The sequence below is a fragment of the Protomyctophum bolini genome, assembly GCF_963924005.1.
Source record: "Protomyctophum bolini genome assembly, chromosome: 16".
NCBI classification, from domain to species: domain Eukaryota; kingdom Metazoa; phylum Chordata; class Actinopteri; order Myctophiformes; family Myctophidae; genus Protomyctophum; species Protomyctophum bolini.
In genome coordinates this window covers 35,635,151-35,662,199 of record NC_137877.1, presented here as the reverse complement: position 1 = coordinate 35,662,199, position 27,049 = coordinate 35,635,151, and the positions used below count along the sequence as shown (strand labels likewise).

General features: G+C 42.7%; 1 protein-coding gene across 1 annotated transcript; it reads right to left on the bottom strand.

Moving 5' to 3' along the window:
* Nucleotides 1-95: 95 nt before the first annotated feature.
* Nucleotides 96-26,632, bottom strand: LOC308330930 (collagen alpha-3(VI) chain-like). Its single transcript, XM_080785999.1, has 10 exons — nucleotides 26,306-26,632; nucleotides 14,162-14,277; nucleotides 9,578-10,174; nucleotides 8,311-8,904; nucleotides 5,857-6,483; nucleotides 5,138-5,728; nucleotides 4,419-5,030; nucleotides 2,110-2,709; nucleotides 1,340-1,948; nucleotides 96-763 (listed from the first exon to the last, which is right to left on the bottom strand). The coding sequence occupies exons 2-10, from the start codon at nucleotides 14,244-14,246 to the stop codon at nucleotides 120-122; spliced, it is 4,959 nt and encodes a 1,652-aa protein (XP_080642125.1). The 5' UTR covers nucleotides 14,247-14,277; nucleotides 26,306-26,632; the 3' UTR covers nucleotides 96-119.
* Nucleotides 26,633-27,049: the final 417 nt, after the last annotated feature.

The following is a 27,049-nucleotide window of genomic DNA, read 5'->3' as shown; positions in this document are numbered from 1 at the left end:
AAGAATTGCAGAAGTAAACAAATGGTCCCTGTCAGCTTTAATTACAGTCCTGACAGTCCTGTCAGACATTGACTTAAAATGCAAGAGAAATATTCAATCAAAGCAGGGATGACAATGATTTAAATAATAAAGCCATCCTTTACGGAACAGGATTCAGAGAACATCTTACCAAATGTTTGTGTGGGAGCGGTTGGTTGTGTTTGGTATGAAGCCTCCTTTAACAATGACAACACATCCTGCTGAGCAGATGGAAGGTCCTCATAGTCGGTGACAGAGAGGGCATAATTAGGCTCATGAGATATGGTCTGTAGCTCTAATGTGTCTGCATCAGCCGTACCAATGCCAATTGAGATGACACCAAACTCTTTCAACTCTCTGACAGGGATCAGTATGTCATCTCCAGATCGTCCACCACTCAGCAGCACCAGTATCTGTGGAACCCCCTCAAGATGTCTGCTTCCGGACAGAGGGGTTAAAACTCCATCCTTCACATACTGTAGAGCCACTCCAATATTGAGAGGATATCCTCCTTTGTGACTTAAATCACTTATTGCTTTGAGGACATCATCTTTCGTTGAGTATGATTTCAAATTGAAATTGATTTCCGCTGTGTCACTGTACTGGACCACAGACACGCGATCTTCGCCTGTGTCAACATTCAGGTTTGCTACTATTCTCTGCACAAAGTCTTTAATGGCAGGGAATCTTCTCCGGGAATCATCACAACCATCAAGTAAAAACACTACATCTCGTCTGTTGTTATCTGTGGCAATACAAACAGTCATACCAAAGGATTATTACTGATGGAAGTTTTCTTTTTCTTCATGATCGTGAACACAATATCAATGTGTTGTATATTCTATACAGGCAGTGGTTCCCCCCCCCCCCTCTTATATCTGACAAAAGCTGAGATCTCCCAATGCACGCACACACATACGGTATGTACAGTACCTCTCGTACGACGAATAGTGAGAATAGCCCGTCAAGCTCACAATGCAATGTGACACATTGTGAGCTTATAGATCTGCTATATTTGCTTCTTTTTGTTAATGTTCACGTTTTCTGACCATATAATGACATGCCCAAAATAGGGATGCCAGGTTGAATGTGGTTAAACAATGTTATTTATGTGCTTCACAATGATGGTACATTGCAGGAGTTACACGATAATAGATTATGTATGACAAGTTAGACTGATATCACACTGACAACATACAGATAGATGTTGAAAGTAAGAAAAATAATGCAATATGTTTCAAATTTCTCCAAAAATCTCCAAATAGACTAGGCCCACCCGACCCTAGGTTGGGAAGCACTATTGTGATAGTTATGCTCTTACCATAATTTGATGGCATACTTGCAGGCAGTTCGGCTTTCTCAATGGCAGACAATATTTGCTGGTGAAGGCCTGCGAGATCATTTATGTTTGAGGCAAAGAAAGCTTGACTGGGCTCATGTGAAATAGTTTGAAGCTCCAGTGTGTCTGCATTCCTTAGTCCCACCACAAATGCCATCACACCAGTTCCTTTTAGATTTGTAACAGCATTTCTGACATCATCGCTGGACCGACCTCCAGTCAACAGAATCAGAATCTGAGGGACTCCCTCATGATGCCTACTTCCAGAGGAGGCAGTAAAGATGTTGTCATTGACATACTGTAGGGCTGCCCCGGTGTTGAGGGGTCTGCCTCCTTTATGTCTCAGACCCTGTATAGTTTTAACAACGTCCTGTTGTGTGTTGTAAGTGTTCAGATAGAACTGGACAGCTGGGTCTCTGCTGTACTGAACCACCGAGACATGATCTTTGTTCTCATTCACATCGAGTTTCTCCACCACTCTCTGAACAAACTCAACCATTGGTTCAAATGCATTCTGCATTTCATCAGAGCCATCCAGTAAAAACACAATATCCCGTCCAACAGATTCAGCTTTTTCTATGGATTCAAGAACTATATAGACAAGATCTCTCAGTTAGAGTAGAATTCTCAATCTTAAAATATGGATTGTTAATAGACAACAACAAAACACTGAATGAGGCCAATATCAGGAAACATCTTCACACATCAAACATAAAGGTGAGAAAGACAGAATAAAAATTAAAAGATCTTACCCAATACATTTTGTGCTTTAAGTCTTGGCTGACGAGGCACTCTTTTCACAAATGACACAAGTTGTTGCTGGATGCTCTGAAGTTCATCAAACCGAGGGACAGAGAATGAATAGGCAGGGATGTGTGCAATCATTTGCATCTCTAATAAGTCTGCACTCCTTGGTCCTACACTGAATGGAACAATGTGATCTTGTTTAAGAGCTGCAGCAGCACGTGCAACATCATCCTGTGATCTCCCTCCACTCAAAATAATCAATATCTGGGGGACACCTTCTTGATGCCGACTCCCCAAGGACTCAACAAAAACATTATTCCTCACATAGTTGAGTGCTTCTCCAGTGTTACGGAGGCTGCCCCCTTTATGCTGTAGCTGTCGGATGGAGCTAAGAAGGTCTTGTTTTTCCATGTATGTGTTGAGATTGAAATGGGTCTGTGGCTCTCTGCTGTACTGAACTACAGAGACACGGTCCTTGCTCTCTCCAACACTTAGGGTCTCTACCACTTTTTGGACAAAATCTCGCATCTCTGAGAATCCATTCCTAGTGTCATCTGACCCATCCAATAGAAACACTATGTCTCTTTGTGTAGCATCTAATTCAACTAGGGGGAGAAATGGAAAGAACCTGTTTAGGAACCATTCAGCATTAAGATGACAACATACGTTATCTTTGAACTACTAAATGCATTCATTGTTCAGCAATGATACACAATATTATGCTTGTTTTAACGTCAAACCACATGCTTATATACAACATACCAGTTCATGCAAAGAAAATGGCAATACAATGGCAGAATATTTATAAACATTTTAGATAAAGACTTGTTTGAAACACTTGAAATTAGCTATGAGATAAGGAAAAACACCCCTTCTCCACAATTAAAGGGGGACAAAGAGGAGATATATGAGACAAAAGAGAACCTATGAGCAACTGGCAATATTCAGTCAATGATACGATTATCATTGGCTCAAGGAAGAGCGTATGATTAAAGTGTGCGAACATTCGTTGATGTCAAGCATTCAAGAGAGGATCTCCAATGTATAAGAAATGGCCAAAAGGAATGCAAACACAATAAACTTGTGTCCTCACATGCATGAAGCAGTTTGAGGACAATGAAACTCATCGACTGATTTTCTTCCAAAAGATAATGCAGTTTCATTAAAACCATCAAACTTTAAGACCAGTTATCTATAGTATAAATGCATGGCATCTAAGGAGGTCATCTTGATTCTCAATCTTGAATCAATGACATGTCTTACCTATAATGGTGGGGGGTTCAATTTCCATTTTTGACTGGACAAATGCAAGGATCTCTGGCTGTATAGACAAGAGTTCACCAAAGACAGTCAGGTTGAAAAGAAATCTGGAGGAGTAGGCAATTTTCCAAAGCTCTTCCTCTTTGGCGTTCTTCATTCCAATGGCAAAAGAAAGAACCCCGAGATGTTTCAGGCTGGATGCAGTGTCTGTGACGTCATCACTGGACTCCCCGCCGGTCAACAAAAACAGAACCTGAGGAACGCCCTCTAGGCGTCTGCTCCCAGATGAAGTGGAAAACACATAGTCTCTGACGAAATGAAGAGCAGCTCCCGTGTTCCGCAGAGTTCCTCCTTTGTGGCGCAGGCTTCTCACGGCATAGACGATAGCCTTTTTTGATTGGTGAGTAGTTAAGTTGAAGTAAGCTGTGGCACGGTCACTGTAATGCACCACAGCTACTCTGACATTGTCCCCATCGATTTCTAGCTCTTCTACCATTCTTCTGATGAACTCTCGCATGGCTGGCAGTCCATTTCTGGAGTCATCTGAACCATCAAGGAGAAACACTATGTCCCTTTTGGTGCCATCTGTATCAACTACGTGATAGATAGAAATGGACTGGCTGTTTAAGACTTAAATACATTTTGGAGAACATTTTAGAAAGAAGAACGTATTTGACAATGCTCATGCATATATATCAGCATGAGTGACAAGCTGGAAATTGAGGGTTGGTTGCTCCAGCCACTCTTCTGAAAGAATAATTGCTAACAGAACTACTAAGGAACCATCTTTTCATCAAAAAAGATGTCAGGAGAGGCACATTTCATCCACCAATGGTCAAATGAAAAAGAAATGTATGGAAATGATGGAAACATCATAGCAATACAAGAAAGAAAGACAGGCAGACAAATCAGAAACAAAATGGGAAGGAAATAAAATAATACAAAATAAACTTTTATTAATCTGCAAAATCATGCAGGCTATTCTGGAGGGAAAGAACAGAGCACAGCTCTTTGAAAGAGAACAATATTGTATGCCATGTATTGAAATTCTTACCTGTTAAATCAGGGACCGCAGAGGGCACAAGGACCTCTGTGTCTTTTGACATGCTGAGTGTAGCAACAAGTTGTGACTGGATTGAGGGCAACTCAGAGAAATCAGTGACTTTATATGCAAAACCAGTGTTGAAACCAATCATTTCCATCTCTGAGAGACTGGCATTTCCCACTCCAACCCCAATGGAGACAATTCCACGTTCCTTAAGAGCCACAGCTGGTCCTTTAACACCATCTCTGGACTGCTTGCTACTCAGAAGAATCAGCACCTGAGGCACACCATCTAGTCTTCTACTCCCCGTGGAGGTGGTGAAGACATTGTGTCTCACAAACTGAAGAGCTGCCCCAGTATTGAGGCTCCTTCCACCCTTGTGCTTCATATTATTTATGGCATTGATAATGGCATCCTTTGTTTTGTGAGAGTTCAGATAAAAATTGGCCTCTGGCTTTTCAGCATATTGAACCAAAGAGACCCTGTCTCTGTTCTCACCCACAGACAGCCTCTCAATTATGCTCTTAACAAAGGCTTGTAATGCTGGGAAGCCATCTCTTGTGCCATCAGAACCATCCAGCAGGAACACAACATCTCTTTTTACACCTGTTTCACTATGGACTAAGACACAACAAACAACAGGCATTGTTGTGTTACACTTGACCTTGGTACGGCGCCAAGAATGAAGCATCAGATGGAGCAAGACGAACAACACAGATTTTGCTTACCTTGTTCTATGACAGTCTGTAGCTGATCCTTGGGAAGGCTCACATAGGTATTGAGCTGCTGTTGGACAGTGTCAAGCTCACTGAACTCCTTCACATTGAAGGCAAAGGCGGGGTTGTGGGAAATGTCCTGAATCTGCTTCGGGTCTGCGTCCTTCACACCAACACCAAATGGCACCACTCCATCTGTCTTCAGGGCACCAGCAGGTTCTTTCACACTATCCTTTGACTTGCCTCCAGTCAGAACAATCAAAAATTGGGGAACATTTTGTCCTGCACGACTGCCATACTGCTCAGACAAGATGGTGTCCTTCATGAAGTTCAGGGCAGCTCCTGTGTTTAGGCTTCTCCCCCCAGCCAGTTGTAAACCACTTACAGCTCTGAGCACATCATCTTTGGTTTGATGGGTGTTGAGGTAGAAATTGGGAGTTGGCCTTTCACTGTGTTGGACAACTGAAATTCGCACTCTGTCAATTCCAATATCAAGTGGCTCAATGACTCTGGTGATGAAATCCCGGATGTAGGGGAAATCAGCACGAACATTGTCCCTGCCATCAATCAGGAAGGCAACGTCCCTCTCAGCTCCTGTGACAACTGAAAGAAAAGAAGCACATAGTGACAATGTAACTATTCATATTCAGCACGTTGTGATTTGAGGTTTAGATCAGTACAAAATCCTCATTCACTCACTGTACTTGTCTTACAATAAAAGTAAAACTCACCAGTTTCTTCATATTCACCAACAGTCTGTTCTGTGTCACCAACAACTGTTATCAGTGGTGTATAGATTTGGGTAGCAACATCTGGCAAGCTGGAGAAGCTGCTTTCATGGTAAGCCAAGTTTGGAACAAAGGCCACTGCACTCAGTAAGTCAGGATCTGCCTGTCCAGAACTGACTGTGAAGGTCAGAACTCCAGCCAAAGCTGTTTTGTCTGCAACACTTTTGACTTGATCATTGGCCGGGCCACCAGTGATCAGAATCAGCACTTGCTGGACACCCTGCCTCTTCCGTGACCCAGCAGAACGCTGGAACATGTTGGTCAGGGCGTGTTCCATGGCAGCTCCCGTGTTCACGATTGAGCCTCCACTCAGCCTGAGATTATTGATACCATCCAGCACTTCTTGCTTAGTACGGTGGGTGTTCAGATAGAATTCAATCCTTGGACGCTCAGCAAATTGCATGAGGCCAATCTGAACTCGGTCAGGATTCACCTCTAACTGGTTGACCACTCTGGTCATGAACTCCTTCACGTATGGCAGGTTTCCGCTTCCCACATAACTGGAGCCGTCAACAAGGAACACAATGTCACGGACGACTCTTTGAGTCTGTACTGTTGTAATCTCCACCACTGAAGGAAAAGACAAAGCACAAAACAAATGTTCAAATATCACTCTCCTCGGATTAGAGTTCTTTTCTTTTGGGATATCCTGTAACTTCCATCAATGTGTCTTGTCTACAACACATATCACCTGGATTTACATGATTTCTGTCTGTCTTCACACTTCACAGTACAATAACAAAAGCACAAAACTATTACTTATTTTTATTAATGCTCTAATTAAGAAATGTTAGATGTAGGATAGTTTCCATGTATCTAGACAGTCAGAGAACAGAGATATTCGCCTGATACTGATACATCTGGGGAAATATAATTTACGACTAGACTAGAACAGCAGAGACCATAACAAATATATGCTTACTGCTTTGTCCTGATACTGTCCCAATTTACACTCCAAAGTCGTTGGTGGTCACTGGTTCTACAATACAATTACTTATTTTCTCCCTTAATTGTTTCAACCCAGTTTTAGCCCAGATTGAATTTAGATGTCACCAGACATATCAGTAGGCGGAGATCTCCAATCATCTTTCTAAATGTTTTTGTTTGTGGCTTTTGCCTTTATTTTATATTATTTTATGGAGGGACAGACAGTAGGATGACAGAAAATGGGGAGAGAGATGGGGGGAAGACATGCAGTAAAGGCCGTCGGGATTGGGAGTCGAACCCGCGGCACACTGCCAGACTGGATTACCAGCCAAGGTGTCTGGACCACTGAGCCATGGCCCAGGCCTCCAATCATCTTTCTACATGAAATTAGACAGATAACTAATCAACCTGTGTAGGTTAATTTAACTCCAAAGAGTGTACAACTGGAACCAAATGGACATGTGTACACTCATCAGAGTTGAATGACTGTCAAGAGCAGTGGTTCCCAAATTGGGGGTTGGGTTTGGGGGGGTCCCCAGATGATTAGCTTAATGTGCAACATTGTTGTTTATAGCTCAACAGTAAACAAACTAACATACAATATAATTGTATAAAGGGTATCTGCACATTTCTAAAGTTAATATTTAATTATCTTTTTAATACCATATTGGCCAAATTGTCAAATATTACGTAAGAAAGAGCCAAGGCAAACTTTGTGAAAATAGCTGATCTACAAGCTCACAACGCCTTGCATTAGTGAGCTTGTAATTTGGCTATTTTCACAATATTTAGCTGTGGAACAGAGTCAAAGAAATGTAATGCCTACAATTCGTGCTGGTCAGGGTGGGGGGTCCCCAGTTCAAATTTGATTACGTTGCGGGTTCGCAGTCTGAAAACCTTTGGAACCCTTAAGCTACACAGCATGACTGTTTGAAAAACGCTTAAACCTGATTTTCTGCCAGGATTGTTGAGCAATTTGTGTGAATTGTTCTACACACAATCTTCTACACTATCTATGTACATGAAAATTTGTACAAAATATAGCTGCAAGCAGCGATAACAGGCATAACTTATGCCTCGTCTGTCAGTATGGTTGGGGTACGGACAGCTGCAATACCACTGGGTGGCCTAAAGTGGCGATGTTAAGCAGCCTAAAGGGGCATATTGCTTGGTCCCGTTTTATCGTTGCTTGCAGCTATATTATTTCAAATTATTCATTTTTTTTAATCACAAAAACATTTGTCTTAAGTTAACATGTAAGTTATGTAATGTTTTTTTATTTTACTTTTATGTAGTGAAAATACCAGATCTACAAGCTCACAACAAATCACATTAAGACGTGTTGTGTAAATCATCTATTTTCGATAGTTTAGGTCCTGGGAATACATGCGTATAAGTTATCTTTTTGGTCTCGACCAAAACATGTGGGAACCACTGACCTAGAGAAACCACAGGATAGTTGGAGCATACCTGTCTCAGTGGGTCCTTCTGGCACCACTACACCCGTCAGAGTGGAAAGTGGTGAAATAATCATCTTGGGGTTGCGAAGCAGCATGCGGAAGTCCTTCAGCATGAAGACCAAGTTCTCATCGAAGGCAATCCGTTTCAGTTCCTGCTCATCAGCAGACTTAGAACCTGCGGCCAGGGTCAGAACCCCCATGCGTTGGAGGGCCTCGGCAGGCTGGTCAACACTGTCACTGGATTTTTTGCTGGTCAGCAGCAGCACGAGCTGGGGCACACCCTGCTGAATACGGCTGCCCTTGTCAGCTCGAAGCATGTTTGTTCTCACAAAGTCCAAGGCAGCACCGATGTTCACTGTCTGGCCGGGTCTGGGCTTGATTCTGCCCAAAGCAGCAGTGAGTTCTTCTTTGGAGCCATAGGTGTTCAAGTCCATCTCCAGTCGAGGGGCATTACTGAACCCAGTAACACCCACTTGCACCTCATCCGGTCCGATTGGCATGGCATCAACAAACCTCCTGATGAACTCTCGCATGGAGTTGATGATTGTGGCCCCCATCGTACTGTCAACGAGGAAAATGATGTCTCGCTTTCCAACTTCCAACGCTGAAAGACAACATAAAGTTGCATCAATGCTGGAATTCAAGCAATAGAAAAAATTTATATAATTCCTTTATGTTTGTCCTCTAAAATAGGAAAGAAGATTCTATTGATAATTAAATGTATTAAAAATAATTGATAACTAAATATAGTTTGAAGAGAAATCACGTAATTCATTAAATAGATGTAGTCTTCTTTGTAAATATAAAAATCATTATTTATATTGGAAGTAATTTTATTTAAATTTTAACAGTTTTTGATTAAATACTGAGTATGAAATGTGAAAAATCCTGGGTTCCAGGATGAAGCAAAATGATAATAAGAAAGGAAAGCAATGATGGTAAGGTTTTTACACATCAGGAGCGTGACGGATTGAATTATCCGAAAATGTGTTCACATCAAACATTATACCTATTTGATTACCTAGTTACCTAGTTTGATTACCTATTTGATTATTTGATGTGTAAAATTGACCATGTTTATTTGTTTTGTATGGATCTACTCACAAACTTCATAAATGAACACTCCCTGTGTGTGGACCTTAATATAATTATAAACAGTTCTTACCTGGCACATTACAAGATTCATATATAACCTCTTTCTCGTGTTTTGCAAGAAGCCCCATTCCACCACCATTCCCACCACCAACTCCCACCCCGTTTGCAGAAAAGTTACATACCTTCTGTGAACTCATTCTGAACGACAATGGTGCGCTGGGCCACCCCGTTAATGTATGGGAGCAGCTGGTCACCCATACCTGCCAGCGATCGGAAATCGGGGGCTGACAGAACAAAGCTCTTATCTGTTGCAACTGTCTCCAGATCAGCGGTGGCAGAGCTACCGACCACCACACCAAACGTCAGAACGTTGGCTTGTTTAAGGGCCCTGTCGCCTGCACCGGTATCATCGGTGGATGACCCAGCACTGATTACCACCACAGCCTGGGGCACGCCCTCCTCCGCCCTGCCCCCGGCTGACTGGCTCAACAGGCTCTCAGCCACCTCCTCCAAGGCCGCGCCAAGGTTTGACTCGTCACCCCCCGAGAAAGTGAGGCCTTTCAGAGCGCTCATGACGGCAGCTTTGGTGTCATAGCTATTTAGATAGAACTGAACCTCTGGGTCGTTGCTGTACAGGACCAGGGACACCCGAATAGTGTCCCTGCCCACGTCAAGGCCCTCTACGATTCTCAAAGCCAAATCACGCACACGGGGGAAGTTTGCAGCTCCAACGTTCTGTGATGCATCGATTAAGAGTACTAGGTCGGCTGATTCTTGTGCTTTAAAGGGAGAGAGAGAGAGAGAGAGAGAGACAAAACAAAACAAAATGCAACATGTGAAAGCGTTACAACAGTGAGAAAGAGAGGAAACAAGACAACGTGCTAGCACTTCTTTGCATGTGTAAATCAACATACATAGTGAACACAATTTGTCATAAAAACATCACAAAAGCACATTATACTGCATGTAGGCTGAACCAAGGAGTGAGGAAGTTATTCTCTGAGTTAATCACCTTATATATTTGAAGTGCGTCAAATAGTGATATGGCCAATCTACAACCTCAGAAGGCATTTGCGTTGTGAGTTTGTAGATCTGCTATTTTTGCAGAATATTCACCTATATTCGCTGAATGTTCATCTATTATAACAGAACCCTAGTGGTTTGTGTGGTTAAGAGTACTCTCTACACGTGGTATATTTTGTAGATTTTAACTTTGAATTTGAATTTGAATAAGTTGGCACCCATCATAAAAGTGTAATGTGTTCATGTGAAATAAACAATACTGGTTATAAATACAATATTACATGTATTACTTGTATTGTGTATCTAAAAATGGAAATAGAAGTATTCTAATGTAGTGTAGTCTTGAGTAACACACCATGGGCTATGGATTAGGTCTGCTATTCATATTTTGTACACATAACTACTGTATAAACTATACATAACCTGTCCCTTGCCCTATCTCCATTGAGTTCAGCCACTCCATGCAGACTCATGTTACAGACCTCAGGTACATTGACCAGTCATGGCACTGTGGTCCATCCTTGCTGCTTTGCAGTTTCCTACTTTGTATTCAAATCAAAATACAGAGGGACAGCGAGTGCTTGTTGCTACCAGAACATGCACACACTCCTTCTGCAAATACAGCAAAATCCTGAGTCTAAATTAGAGTTAAAACTCAGGATTCTGCTGCAAATTAATGGATAAATGGAAGAGGTGTTCATTTGGATTTGTGTGCACACTAGACCAACAGTATAATCTCTTGATTACTATCAATATTTATCAGTATATGGTGGTTTATTATACTCACTCCTATTGAAGTTATAGACTAGTTATACACTATGTTCAATGTATTTCCTAAATCAACTCCGCTGCAGACCAAGGATGGATCCAGGCAGTTTCATCACTGTCCCAGTTATAGAACATTGCACATATTTAACACAGTTTTAGAGACAGTAACTGATGAAGACACACACAAGACACAAGCAGTGGTGGGTGGTTAGCTATTGTTAAAAGCTTGCTGACTTAATGTGGAGCGTTCGTCCTTGAAGGAGTCACTGACACCTGGTTCTCTCCTCGTGAGATTTGGTAGAAATGTCAGTTCATACACTAGATTTCCGTGAGGGTTTTGCTCACGTGTGTGTGTGTGTGTGTGTGTGTGTGTGTGTGTGTGTGTGTGTGTGTGTGTTTGCGTGTGTTTGCGTGCGTGCGCCCGTGCATACGTGCGTGTCTATGTGTTTACAAATATCTTGTTATATATTTGTAACGTATACTGCTTATTTTGCCAATAAGCAATTCATTAATTATTGTAATAACAAGCATTGGACTTTTCCCATGACTTAGATGATCTCAGGTCATGCTCAAGTGTCCAGAAGTTCCTGTGACCTGGCTTTGCACAGACACACCTTTGCAGCCGTCATTGTCATCTTAAACCCTCATCTGAGATGCAATAGCAGTATCAATCACATGCAAACTGTGTGATTTAATAAAATATTATGGAGGTATTAAATTGGTGACAAACAAAAACAAGTGATGTTAATGTTGCTGGTGGATGTGAAGAAGGGTTATTGTGGTTAAAATACCCTTAAAAGACAACTTCACCCATTTTCAACATATCTTCATGTAATCGGTCCTCACTAATGTAATGATATACTCTGTGTCTCATAGGAGGGCTGACACTTCATCTGACACTTCAGAAACCCGCCTATCAGTGACATCATCGTTTCAGATGTAGATTAGAACAACGGCTTCCATTATAGCATGCTAACTTTCCATGAATAGAAAGCCTGCAGTTTCTATTGGCTTGGATTCCCCATCGAAGATGTTACTGGTAGGCTGGATTCTGAACTGTGCAACAGCCCTCCTGAGACACAGAGTGAACAGACAAATTAGTGAGGACCAATTATATAAAGATAGGTTGAAAATGTGTGAAGTCGTCCTTTAAGTGTGTTAATAATCGGCTCTTGTTATGGCCACATGAAGCTGCTTCTTCTTGGACATGTGGGCACATTAGTATGGTAGTGACACAGGCCCCCTCTCTGTTACCTGGCCCACCTTGTCCCACTTGCCTGGCCTCGATAGCCATTGGAGGCTCCCCTGCTCGGGTCACTGCACCACAAAGTGCGACCACTAAATCTTGTATTATGTCCCGCAAGGCCGGGAAAGTGTCTACGCTGAACACGTGAGTGTCATGGGGCGTGCTAGCCATGTCCCTGAGCTCCCAGTCCACTGCGTCTTGGACGCCCACTGAGAACACCTCCACACCCGCCAGGTGCAGCACCTGTGCCGGCTCAGTCACATCATCCTGGGAGCGCCCGTCGGTCAGTACCACCACCAGCTGGGCCACTCCCTCTGCAGCACGGCTGCCCGACGCCATGGTTAAGTGAGCCCCGATCAGGAAGTCCAGGCCGAGGCCAGTCCTGGTGCCACCGCCACGGTAGGTCATGGTGTGGATGTGCGCCAGGACTCCCCGCGTTGATGCGTAGGTATTAAGCTGGAACTCGTTTCGGGGCGAGCTGTTGTACTGCACAAGGGCGAACTTAAAGTGGTCCCTGCTGCCCCCGTGCAGGGCTTCGACCACGCTGTACAGAAACTGTCTGACATGTTCAAAGTTCTCCTGTCCAATACTCCAGGACGAATCCACTAGAAAGTATATATCGGCAGGCAGCCCTTGTGCACAATCTTCAAAAGAGAAAATCCGTAGTTTTGAGGACTTTTTCACTCAGCAACTACAAAAGCCAAGTCCAGTGATATGAATGAATGTTTCGTCTTGGTTCATTTTGCTGCCAAATACCAGCATTGCTTATGAATGCAACCGTAATCTGATTGGAATCTGGTAGCATAATTTTGTTCTCTGCTGTTCAATACTGAAGCCAAGAATCCAAAGCATCCCACTGGACTTGCTTCCTTTACTCTTCTAGACACTGTATGTCTGGTTGATCTTTCACTAAATATACATTTTTTTGTGATTTTCTGTTCTGTAAACCGTACTTTGTACCTGAACATATTCTGTCTCATGGAGAAAAAAGGGATTTGAGCATCGTTCCCAGCTCAACAACAATGCTCAGCAAAGGCACACTGTTGTTGTTTTTGTTTTTCTTATTGCCTTGTTAAATATCTAATTAAAAAATCTAATAGTTGTAATGCACTTGAATAACTTAATTTTTCTTCTCACTGATCTCTGCATTGCTTTGAATAGTACATATAACAGTATGATGCCCTTCAAGTAGGCTACTGTATGCAATAAGATCAATGGACGTTTGGGTCAATTGAAGTAAAGAGAGTGAGCATTGTTGAAAACTGAAAAGAAATATGATTTGACAGTCTTGATATCTCAGGTCATCTGATGAAAATACACTGTCGGGTAGAAACCTTGTATCTCCACATTTCATCTTTTAGTTTTTCTTTTTTATAAATGAATGCCATATTTTATACTGTACTTTGTTGTATGACAGTGCAAGCTCACAAAGTGTTACAATGTGCAATGTAACACAGTTTGAGCTTACAGATCTGCTATTTTGGAAGATTTGTTTTGCCTGTAATGCCATGCCCATAAATAGGGACGCCAGTAAGTAAATGTAATCATCAATGAAAAGTATTAAAGAGTTTGTGACTAAATAATTACATTGGATCCACTGGACATACAAGTTCCATTTCCAAGTATGGAAATGGAACTTGTATGTCCAAGTGTTGGACCTACAAGGTCGCCATGCGACAGTGACACTGTGCTTTCTTCACCTGGAAAGAAAAAGTTGAAGTGAACTTACCATCCTGGGCATCAAGTCTGCGGACGTGTCCTGCAATCAGGACGCACAGGAGCGCGCACAGCGCTGATAACCGATGCTTCCTCATCTTCTACCACTGCAGCACCACACAGGAGAATCTGTCAGACAAGAACATTACAATTACAATTTAAATATCTACAAGCTTTAGGAATCACTGTCTTGTTTCTCTCACACACACGGGTAAACACGTAAAACGACGTGGAATCATATAAATTAAATATTTTAAAACGCTAATAAAGAGGAAAGAAAAAAAATGTAACAGAAATGATTTAATAGGTGGTGGAGGAAGGCTAAATATTTAAACCATGCTGGTTTAAAAAGTTATGTCTTAATCATTTAGAGTGCCACCATGCACAAAAACATACTGTACACAATATACCCAGATAAGAAATATCAAACTGTAACCATCTCTAAAAAAGAAAACAAGGAAAAACTAAAAACACCCAAAGATATGTATTTGTTGAGGGACGCTAGCACCTCCTATGACCAGCTTTGAGGGTTTCTGTAAACACAAACATTGTTTTTCTACCAGTGTTTGTGTAAACACAAACATTGAAGAAAAAAGTGAGGACGCAAATTGTGATTGGCCAGAATGAGATGAGCACCCCTCACTTCACACGGGTGTGATTTCTTTATCTATAATGTCTTGCCATTACAGTTGGAATTCCCCATGTCGGTAACTAGCAAATTATATGTTTCAAAAGAAGTTCACCACCGCGACCATCTTCTTCTCCCACATAACTTCCATTCCATTCAATAGAGAAGGTTTTCCTGAAGGTCTATCATTGGAAGCATGTCTGTATTCATGGACTATGTTGGTGTCACTGCTTATTTCTCAGCAGCAGCACAACATTGTGTAACCTTCTTCAATGGGCCACCAGAGCTAAATTTAATCTTAAACACTCCATCATAGAGAGAAAAATGAAGTCTCCTCCCAGCCCAGCCTCCACACAGCTGTTCAAAAGTGGAATGAGTAAACGGCCTTGCAGCGCTAACCACATCAACACCAAGCACAAGCAAATACCCTGCAGGGTTCAAGGTTTAAAGCAATAACAGCAGCACTTGTTTTGATTGTGTGTTGCTCCACCTGTATTTGTCTAAGAAAGATGTTTTATGACTTACTTCAGCCTCATGCAGCTGCACAGTTTTACACCTAGCTGCTCTACCACTGACACTGATACACTGATTATATCACTCACACAGTGTTCAGAACACACCTGTTCTATCACTCACACAGTGTTCAGAACACACCTGTTCTATCACTCACACAGTGTTCAGAACACACCTGTTCTATCACTCACACAGTGTTCAGAACACACCTGTTCTATCACTCACACAGTGTTCAGAACACACCTGTTCTATCACTCACACAGTGTTCAGAACACACCTGTTCTATCACTCACACAGTGTTCAGAACACACCTGTTCTATCACTCACACAGTGTTCTATCACTGACACAATATTGTATCACGGTCACCTCTGGGAGGAGCGGGGGGAACGTGTTAGTCCGACATCCTGTTAGTCTGACTACGTGGCCGGTTAAGACTCACCCGTGGCTTTCCGCGTGTGGATAGGGTTACCGGTAGTATGGTTTGAATATTGGATAGTCGGATTTATGGATGTTGGATTATTAGGGACGTCGGACTAACGCTACGCACCCGAGAGGAGCGCCCCAGAGGCCCCGCTGTGGAGCAATGTGGGCGATGTATTCGACTAGCAGGTCGGTAGCAAACCTGAAAACCGGAGTGGTCTGATTAGAACCACCTGTTTAAACAAGCAGCCAAACCACATTAGTAATTACCCGCCGCTGGCAGTGGGACGATTTTCCATCTTAGAAAATCTTGTGTTTTCAGGAGTGGTGTTGGAGTGGAACGGCATCAGTTTACTCTACCTTCGTTACGTCACTTATTACTCCATTGCAATGTTAAGTAACCATGGAGAAGATAGAAGAAACATGTATCATAATGCTGACTCTAAAGCTTGCAAAGGAACTGCATATCAACATACATGCAAGTGAACGTGCATGTGTACGTGTGTATATCATTTTTTTAATATTTATTTATTTGTCATTCCCACTCATTATTTCTTTATTTCATATTAAACGTGTACATGCAACTAACTGCTATATCATTTGGGCTAAAAGGTCAAAGCTTAAGAATGAATGGGATCTCTGCAAACACAAACACAGCTGGTTATCATCCAGACATGCTTTGCTGTGTGCTATCTATAAACATTGACCAAGCTACTTGCAACATGGCTACACACACACACACACACGCGCGCGCACGCGCCTTGCAACATGGCTACACACATACAAGCACACGCACCCACACACACACACACACACACACCCCTATACTAAGTGTGCACACCTCCAGAGTCACTTGGACTTGAAGGTCACTGTAAGGACATCAGAACTGCAGAGCCCCTGGTGCCCCCAGTACAAAACCCTCTGTACAGACCTCCCAGTTAATATAGAGGCCATGCGAGCTGCTGGACCTCTGTCTGCACACCTTTTAACAGCACAGCAACAAAAACAGCTGAACTTTACATGCTGAGATTGGCTTTTTATTAAAGCACCCCAAACATAGTCCTCCATGACCGTATAAATGCAACGCAAATGAACCCAATTAAATGTACAGTTGGGGCCTGGCAGCCACAACAATTAGGGGGATGGATTTTCATCATTTTCACATAAGAAAATAAACGGCAGCACCCAACAGAGTAAGACACTAAACAAGAAATGGCCTGGGTTGGCACACATGGCCCATAACCAGGGAGCCATTAACCAGTAAGTTAATGATGGAGAGTGAAATCTCTCCAGAGCCCCATGGCAGAGGCCAAGAACAGGCCTTTTTAAACTGCTGCGATGGCCTCACAGAGTCTGTGTGCTGGCAGCCTCATGTGCCAGGGCACTGCATGAACAGCACTTGCAACGTTTATGGTGAGAAAAGTGTTGGATTTTATGTTATATTTATGTCTATTTTGATGTGAAGTAAATAGGAGTAGTGTGAGGATGACGTGTTTTGGGTGGTGAAGTTGGTGGTGAGGATGTGTTTTCTTCATTTATAGTTTATGAAGATACGTGTAGTGATGATGACAATGATTACGATTCCGAACTCCTTCTGACTCACTGTACACATACCACTGCCCTCTTGTGGTTGACTGAGATATTATCAGTAATGTACTCATAAGTGGATAGTGCTGAGAGAGCTGGCCAGCATATTAAGCTTACATTGAGTGCATTTGATGTTCTGATGAAACCTTTGGTTCACAAGAGCAAATATTAACTTATGAGTTGGCTTGAGGAAATGACTCATACATTACAGAATGGCTAAGTATGGAAAGTACTGCAGAAAAGTGGAAAGTGACATTTTTTTCCTTCACTGAGACTACATACGTCATCCTTCAGTTTTGCCTGCAGGTTGGAACTAAGACCTGCACTATAGCTGTGACATCCATACTGCAATACAAATACAACTCAATTGATTACGGCATATACAGTACAGTAACAGTATGCAGCATTCAAGCAGTATTTGCAGTTCCTAATTAAGAATAACATTGCAGCTATTTCAACAAGAAGCTGGGTGGAAGGAAAGTCTGACCTGACAGATTAAATGAGGCTATACTGTAGTAGGCTATACTGTCTGCTATCACTAATCACTATTGGCTCTTGTTGGTTGTGGAAACATAATCAGTGTCGTCTGTGAGTTCTAAGTCCAGCATCTCTCTGAACTTACCAGATCCTTCAAAGCTTTAGGGAAGCTGAACCAAAGCCAGCCACATGTACCAGGCAATAAGGAAGCATAAACACTGCTGCATAAAATGCACCAGTGTGGGTGAAGCTGGAGTCTGTTTATACTTTACCTCGCTCACTGTTTATCCAGACCTCGTTCTGAATGAGAATGCCTATTGTGGTAACATCAATAACCCTGCATGAGTCCTCACTTTGTAGACGGGCAAGTCCCTCGTCTGAATGTCAAGATAAAAAGCCCCAAACAAACCTTCAGGAATGTCGGGGGTTCTGGTTCAGGATTGGAGTGTGATACTGAACCCAGACAGGACCTCCAGCTGAAGGAAGTGTGACAGACAACATGTGCTTTCACCCACCGTAAAATAAACACTCTTGCCACCGAGGAGGGGCTGTTCTCTGCAGTACCCAAGAGGATTCAGTTCAGTCAGGTATCAAGAGGTGATAACGTTGACAGTCTTTCCTGGTGTTGTCACCAGTAGCCACCAGCGCACCCTCTGTCTAAACATCCTATGAAACTGGATTACACTTTACAGATACAGACTGTGTACATTTGATATTTCTATTTCAGATTTTTTTTTGTGCCATTTGTTTTAGTGGCTCTTTGTCTGTATACTCTTGTCTGCCAATCACAAGCCGTGGCTCACATCTCACATTTGACTAAAAACATTGGAAACACACTGCAGTACTGTACTGCACTCAGGAAACACACACCAAGAATCCAAGATAACAGTGACACAAGGAGGCCGATTTAGAAAGACAATTAAGCATGAGAAATATCACAATCTTGCACTTGCAAAAATGTCTCCCCAATTAGAGTTCCTGTCAGTGCCAACTCCTTCTGTTTGATATGGGAAGGGTTTAGACAACTGCATCTCCATATGGAGTTCACCAGCCGCTTCTTTTCATCTATGAAAAGTTTCATCAAGAGTAAGTAAGGTGTGAGGAACATGCTATTCTTGATCGCTAACAGCAATAGATGCCCTCCCTGGGAGGCTTTGCAATCTGTGAACATTCTTACATTTACAGGTTTATATTTAGCATCTTTCTGTTGACAGCGAGATGGATAAATATGCAAATTCCAGTATAGTTGAAGGAACATCTTCAATATCATCTCCATATATTTTTCCTCAAGCTCACTATATGGCATTTCTGTCTACACACTGTCCAAACTCCAATATTAAAGATTAGTCCTGCTATTTCTCACATACATTCATTGCTGGATGCGAGATTTGTTCTCCACATTTGACCTATCTCTTGGAACGGTGAGCCGCAGCCATACCACGCTCGGGAATCATTTGTATATTGAAGTGTCTGCTTTATACTGTATATCCTCCTGGATGGCAGCGTTATTGTGAAATAAGTGACCTGACGAAATATGTGACCATTTTGTGGACAGACACTGACATATGTGTCCACTAGATGGCCACTTAATACTAGCAGGTCACCAATGTCTCATGACAGAAGACGGAGGATTCGATGAGGTTGAAATCTGAGTCATGGAATTTGGCTTGTGTCTTTGATGTGGACTGTTGATGGTTCCAAATTATGCCGATGATGTCATCAGTTGAAATTTCACACTAAACTTCTTATTGTATTATTTACTGATTCAATAACAGTGGCTTCAGGGATGTAATTTCGGGGTTCCAGGGGACGGTAACGGTTCGCATTTAACCTAAAATTATATTATTGTGCACGTAGCCAGGCACATTCATGCATGTATGCATGTGTAGTACGTCATGCTCCCACTCGCAACCTTTGAAAATGAGGGCATGTAATTTGAAATCAATTCCTGGCGTGACGTATGACGGTATGACGCACATAGATTGAACCGTTCTAATGCAATTAGAGGGAAATTCCAGAGGTGTCTGCGATTTCAACATGCAACGATTGTTTGTATTTCGATACGCCATACGCACATGTTTTTTCCCACTGCGTGCGCGCGCGTGTGTGTGTGTGTGTGTGTGTGTGTGTGTGTGTGTGTGTGTGTGTGTGTGTGTGTGTGCGTGCGTGCGTGCGTGCGTGCGTGCGTGCGTGCGTGCGTGCGACTTTCAGTCACATGTAAAGTGCTATAATCTAATGTAAACCTATGTGGTTCAGTGTTGTATTGTATACTGTATGTTCCATATGGGAATGTTCTGCACAAGTATACTGTAGCCTTAGGATATCTTGTGGGTCATACCAGGTTTATAGAGCTACTGTTTCTATGTAATCACTCCAGGTCAATATCATATTCATGTGAATAGAGAATACGTTTGTATTCCGGCCAGCAGTGGCTCAGGAGGTAGAGAGTGGCCACTTGGGAATTGGAATGTTTCCGGTTTGATTGTTGGCTCCCACTGGGCGAGGGGCGAACTGCCCTTGAGCAAGACACATTAGTAACTACCCCAGATAAGCAGTTTTCCTTTTTTTCCTTTTTTCTTTTTTTTTTACAAATCTTATGAACGGTTGTCAGCAAAACCTCTTCACAGTCAGTGGTTGGCAGTCAGCTCTACAGAACATGAACGCTGTCACCACATTTTACAGATGGACCTCACACGTTCTTCGTTTAAGCAGGCAAAGACCACACACACACACACACACAGTCTCTGTCATTAATGAGCAGCCACAGTTATACAGAATAGAAAGCAAATTACATTTCTAACACTCAGTGCCCTTGCCAAGTGTGACAGTAAAAGATCCACAAATCAAGCTGTGACCAGCACACACTTCACCCACGGCGTCCACGCAGTCCCTTGTAAATGGTTTTAGTATAAAGCAGCAAATATGCACCAGCCCAGTGATAAATAAGGAGACTCTGTTGTCCCATTATAGAAGAAAAACACAGTACCCTGTAAACTGTGTGAACAGAACACAAAGATATGAAACGGGTACTCCCATACACATCACAGCACTCACGCACAAAAAACATTCACTCAAGTACGCATGCTCTCACAGACATACTCTATGCATGCATGTGTAGCACTCAGCCAAGACCCGGCCCACAACAGCCCTGCCAATCGAGCTCAGCCATATTGGCACGACAGGTTGTGTGTCAGTCTGGCGAGTGGGAGACTGGGGTTCAATCCCCACACACACACACACACACACACACACACAGTAGCAGGGGAGGTCTGTGGAGGGTGTAGACAACCACACATTTCTTCCAGCCACTTCCTGTCACCTGACAAGAGGATTTTCACAAGAGGCCAAATTCCAATACCCGACTTCCACACTCCACTCGCGTTCTTTACTTGCACTTTAGTCCCGTGACTTCCGCCTCCGAGTGAGGAGGAGCAATCAATCCAGCTGGACTGACAGAGCTGTTTGACAAACAGTATATAAATAATTTAATTTGTTGCTTTGACTTTCACCCTCAACCCATTCAACACATGCATGCAGGCACGCTATGTGTACATTTTCATATATGAGCACAGAGCACGCAGAACAAAGTTTCCCTTTGAAGTCTGCCAGAGCCTTAGATTAAGACAGAGTTATGGCATTCACTTCATGGGGCCAGACCAATGGCGGCTCTTCTACATAGACTTCTATTGGCGAATAGTGACTGAACCGGACTTTTTCAGAGTGCATTGGCGTCTATAGACTTTACAGTGACAAACTTTACAGTACATGAACCACGTGTTCGGGCTGTTTTCTGCCCCCTCAATGTCGTAACTCTGTCTTACTCTATGGCTCTGAAGTCTGCAACATGTTTTCTTAAGACCCCATATCCCAGACAATGTAGTCATGGTTTCCCTCCCATAGCCAGAGGAGACGATCCATCCAACAGAACAGATATGCAATAAACACTTCCGGTGACAGGACAAGAACAGGCTGAAGCCTAAAGCTGAATTCCAATACGCAAAATCTTGGCCACTCGCTCACTCCAGCATTGCAGTGTTATGGTGATATTGGTCACCTGCTGCTGAAATATGTGCTATTAGCACATATTAAATCATGTATATAGACATCACATCATTGTGGTTTGTTTAATAGCAGAGTTCAACCTGTAGCTGTATTTAGGCCACGTATTTAAAGACCTGTGAAATCCACAAGATCGTGGTCACATTTCAGCAGGTCACCAATTTTACCGTAACACTGCCATGCTGGAGTGGCTGGAGTATTGGAATTTGGCATAACACTGTCTGTTTGACGCTAGCCTGGCATGACTAATATCACTGTGTAGATATTAGTCTGGAATCTCTGCATTTCCAAGGCCAAGGGGCAGATCAAATAGAATGCCTCTTGGTGATAAACCTGCCCCATATTTGCATACTGGGCCCTGGTTGGTCCCTCACTATACTTCATAGGGTTGCCAGACCAAATCTGCTGAGGCTTATTTTTTTCCTTTTTTAGTTTTTTAGGGTTTTGGTTTTTTTGCAATAACAGATTTGTCATGGTTTCCAGGCTAGTTTGACACTGCAACGCGGTTTGGAGAGCTCACCGGTCTCGACCAAAATTATTTCTGGGTTAAGCTGGAGGTCTGACTGTGGAGTGAACGAGTAAGCAGAGGTTTGGTTTGGCTCAGGAGACGGTATAACACCTGCAGTGCAGAGGTTCACACTCTTCCCCAGTTCTCAACCAGTAAGTGTCACTAGTGCAGCGATAAGAACACAATCCCCCTGTTGGCTGAAAAGAAAAACAACCACTGTGTTAGATTGGACGCCCACCACAAGGGCATCACTTTATCACCCATTTCAAACTAGATCTTGTCACTTATCTCTGCTACATAAACACCAGCATGTCCACACCCACGGGCATCAAACACAACAAATCCATGAACAAGCCACAAGTCCTGCACTGGGATCATTAGATCACGTTCTCACATTAGCTTCACATGAGGAGCTCCTTAACAGCTAACCACACATGAACGCAACATCCCATCTATATCCCAAGTTGGAATCGGATGTTAAGTGCTGCTCATAGGGGGCGCCACAAATGTGATTTATACAGCCTGATTTATACTTTGTCGTATAAACGTGTTGGGAGCTTGTAGATCAGCGATTTCCACTGTGCAATGACCGGGTAAATTAAGCCTTTGACTATAGGGACGTGATCATCATATATAGAAAAATGCTGCTGCTACCACCCTTAATTCAATTCAATTCAATTGTATTAAAGTCTCAACACGTTGTCTCAAGACACTTTACAGTTTACATGTAGAGCAAAGGACCGACTGAGATCCCAACCACCCATACACCCTTAGATGCCATCTACCACTAGGCTCGCATACATAGCTAGTCTTCATCTGCCTTTGCCATGCATATTGCCCCCGGCAGATTAAGGCCCAATTCCAATCCGTTCCCTTACTGACTTAGGTGCACGTTCATGTGAGGGCTAGTCCTATTTGAAATTGGTAAGTCAGTGAGGGCTCAGCCCCGCCCCTTTGTTCACCTTTTCCGGAAGTCAGCATCGATGCTGACTTTGGCCAAGGAATTACGCACAGTTCATAGCGTTTTCCAGGGGAATCAAGGGAATCCTCCAAACGCCAACCATTTAAGTATGCAAATTACATGATACATGGTTTGACATACTAGATCTGCATGAAGCCGGCCAGCAACTCTACATCTGACCTCACTGACATCAGATTAATAGTTTAACTCCTGCTTCTCAACTGTGCCGTATAAAGAAGCTCTGTTGTTTCAGTGACCTCTTCTCACCCTCAGGGTGTCTTACTGATATAGTTTCATATTTTTGATAGTATATTCATTATTTAGGCTGATGATGCTATACTGTAGATTCTTGATTTACCTGTGATCCTAGTTTACTGAGGCACTGTCTCTCTGCATTTGTGTTTACCTTGCTTTTTGTAAGTCGTTAATGCCTAAATTGTAATTAGCAAGCTTGTAGATCTGCCATTTTTGCAGAATGTGTTTGTTCTGAATGTTCTGAATTTACTGAATTTAGAATTGTGACGCTAGGGTTCAAGTTAAGGGTGTGACCGTAACCCGTCCAACTATCAGCACATGACACATGTGGTGCAGATGAGAGGTGGTGGATCGATCAAACTTCGGGGAGTCAGCAGGGAGGCCAGAGGTCCAGAACGACACAGCTGGTCTCTGTCAGCCTGTCTGGCACCTCGGCAGCTGTAGGTCAATCTATGGCCTTAGGTTATGGCTGAATTTCACGTTGAACTTGACACTTCTGCAACATTCATTAGGAATGCAGATGTTTACCTTAAATCTATTATAGAAAAGGGGGGGAAAAACATGCATGTTCCATGTTGACAGCTGAGTGAGATGAGTTAGTAATTAAAAAATAATTACAGCCCACCTAAAGGCCAATTTTTGTTCCAGAGCAATACATTTTGTCACACATTTGAGGTCATGAACTCTGTCTTTAATTATATTTTGTCTGTCAACAACAGGCTGTGCATTCCTAAAAGATGGCCACAGATATACTATCATACTTTTGAGTTAATTAACCACTTCCATGATGTCTTTACTTGGGGGGAAGATATAAATAAATTCATGCATGCAGTATATCAGAACTTAAATAAATAGCCCTATTGTTTTCATATAATACAAAGCTCGAAATTGAAATGCAAGGTTGTTTCCTACAGTACAGTAATAACGCATTTGATATGGCTAATGAAAACAAACATATCTGAAGAGTCTTGGTGAATAAATAAATCGGCAAAAGCCATTTGTGTTGCACTAAATCCCATATTCCCCAAATTAACCATGCACGTATTGCAGCAGAACTGGTGACTAAATGTCTAATGTCTATCTGGCAATTACCAAAGAAACAAACCATCAGTTCTACTTCCATCCTTCTGAAAGGAATGATCATGATGAGTCATGAAACATAAACTCCCAAATGTCTATGCTGAAGGAGGAGTCATGAAACAAGCGTTATCTGTCCAGGACCCTCAGTTGCAAATTCTGTCCCCTCGGTTTAAGTTTTATGTATTATTTTGTATGTTTTATGTATAAAAACGAGATGTTCCCCCTCCCCTCGCATTTTCAGTCCTTTCATCCTGGAGCCGAGCCTGATTTGTGATTTGGCTACCAGCATCAAGTCTTGACTTATTAACCTATAAAAACTATGTGACTCTCATAATATCATAATTTAAGGCCATTTTCAGCATTCATTGTTCCAGTTTAATTAATTTGGCAGATGAAATTAAAGTAAAGTACTGGAGGAAAATAAAATACACAAATTGCATACAATAAAACATTTCCACGAAAGTACACTTGAATTCCTCTGTCTCCAGTTGGACAACCTTGTAGGAGAGTTTGAAGATTAATGGCTCGCACCTGGTTTTTCACCCTGCTCGTTGGTCCGAGGGACCAAACTCCCCTGGTTTCCATAGCCCATCTGGCCAGTGGTGTGGAAAACACTCTTTCTTCACACTTTCCACTCGTGCCTTTACTTCAGAGGGTGTGGTGATCATCTACTGCTGTACTGAGGATATCTCAGTACAGTACAGTATATTCAACCACTGATTGTAAGAACCTTTCCCTGTTTAATACAGTAAATGTTATCTTATTGTTCATAGGGAGGATTTCTTTCTTTAGAACTAACCAGACCAGTGGTTCAATTTAGTCATTTCAAGGACCCCCATGAGATTGTACGTCTGCATGTACAAATTGGAACCAAATGGAATGGCCCATTTGGTTCCAATGTTCCATTTGTACACTCTCAGACTAACAGACCTGTAAGAGTTCATTTGGAACCCCCTAAAGCAACCCCTGAGGTTCCCTGGGCCCCACTCTGACAATCCCTGAACACGATCATGCTTATCCTATATGTTCATAGATCTCGGACTACTCAAGTATCTCAGCTTGGATCTTTGTGTGGAATATACACAGAGTGTATATGGAGTGCAAAAGACAATTATTCTAAATCCAATCAGTAAATAGAAAGTTTGCAACAGAGAAGAAGCATCTCACATCAGAAGCATCTCACACACACACACACACACACACACACACACACACACACACACACACACACACACACAGAGAGAGACACACACACACACACACACACAGACACGCAAACATGCGCACCCCTCTCCATTGGTTTCCAGTGCTCCCCACATCACCAGAGTCAAACACATTGCAGAGGGCTCCTCCTTTGCCCTGACTGTGGTTTATACCTCCAGCTCTTCCACTCTGCTCCACACCAAAATACAGGCTTCACTCACATGTTAAACGCACGCTGTCTGATATTTACCAACTGTATGTCAAAAGAAGTCTCAATACCCCGTGATTATAGCACCCATCATATGCTCACAAGTTAAGACTAGAAAGCCATCTGTGGTCATTCTCTCACACACATGCCTTCAATCAAGGTCAGTGTCACTGTGCAGTGAACAGAATGTCTCTCTTTTTTAAGCTTTTTCTATTTTGGAAAGTAATAAAACACCCAAAGCTTCTCCTTCCACTTACCAAGAGCTGAAGCAGTTGTATTCCACAGTATTTGGTTTAGCGTTTAAAAAAATGAATGAATGAAAAAACAAAAGGGAAGAGAACAGCTATGCTAAATGACGACACCACGTTGGCCTGTTGGTCATTATCCTCCTGGGTACTTTCTCCCTTGCTGGACAGTCCAGCTCCTCCCGAGAGAATGCAGATGAGAAGAATAACGTTGGTGGGGTCACTGGTAAAGCGAGGTGCAGAGAAAACAATCCCGGGTGAGGAAGGGGAGGAGGAGGGGGGAGACGTTTGGAGACAGACAGAGACAGGAGACAGACACCCTCTCGGTCACTCACCAGAAGGAGCTGTGGCTCGGACTCCAAGGCTGGGATGGGACAAACTTCCAAATCCTGGAGCTCTGCCACCTCTCTTTTCCCTCCTCCCACTTTCTTCCAAAAAAGACAGAGGGAAAAAAGGAAGAAAAAAACAGAAGGGAGAGAGGAGGGAAGAAAGAAAAAAAAAAGAAAAGAAAAAGAAAAGTCGACTTAAACGAGAACCAGACTCATACCCCTGTTTGGTCTGGATGTGAGCAGTGGGGAGGATGATGTCACAAACCTGGAGTGGGATTCTCTCCTTCCTCGTCACTCCCTCTCTCGCCTTTTCTCCCTCCATCTCTGTAGGGCCCATGTTGGATCATTTGGTGAAGGATGTTCTCCCTCCATCTCTGTAGGGCCTGTGTTGGATCATCTGGTGAAGGATGTTCTCCCTCCATCTCTG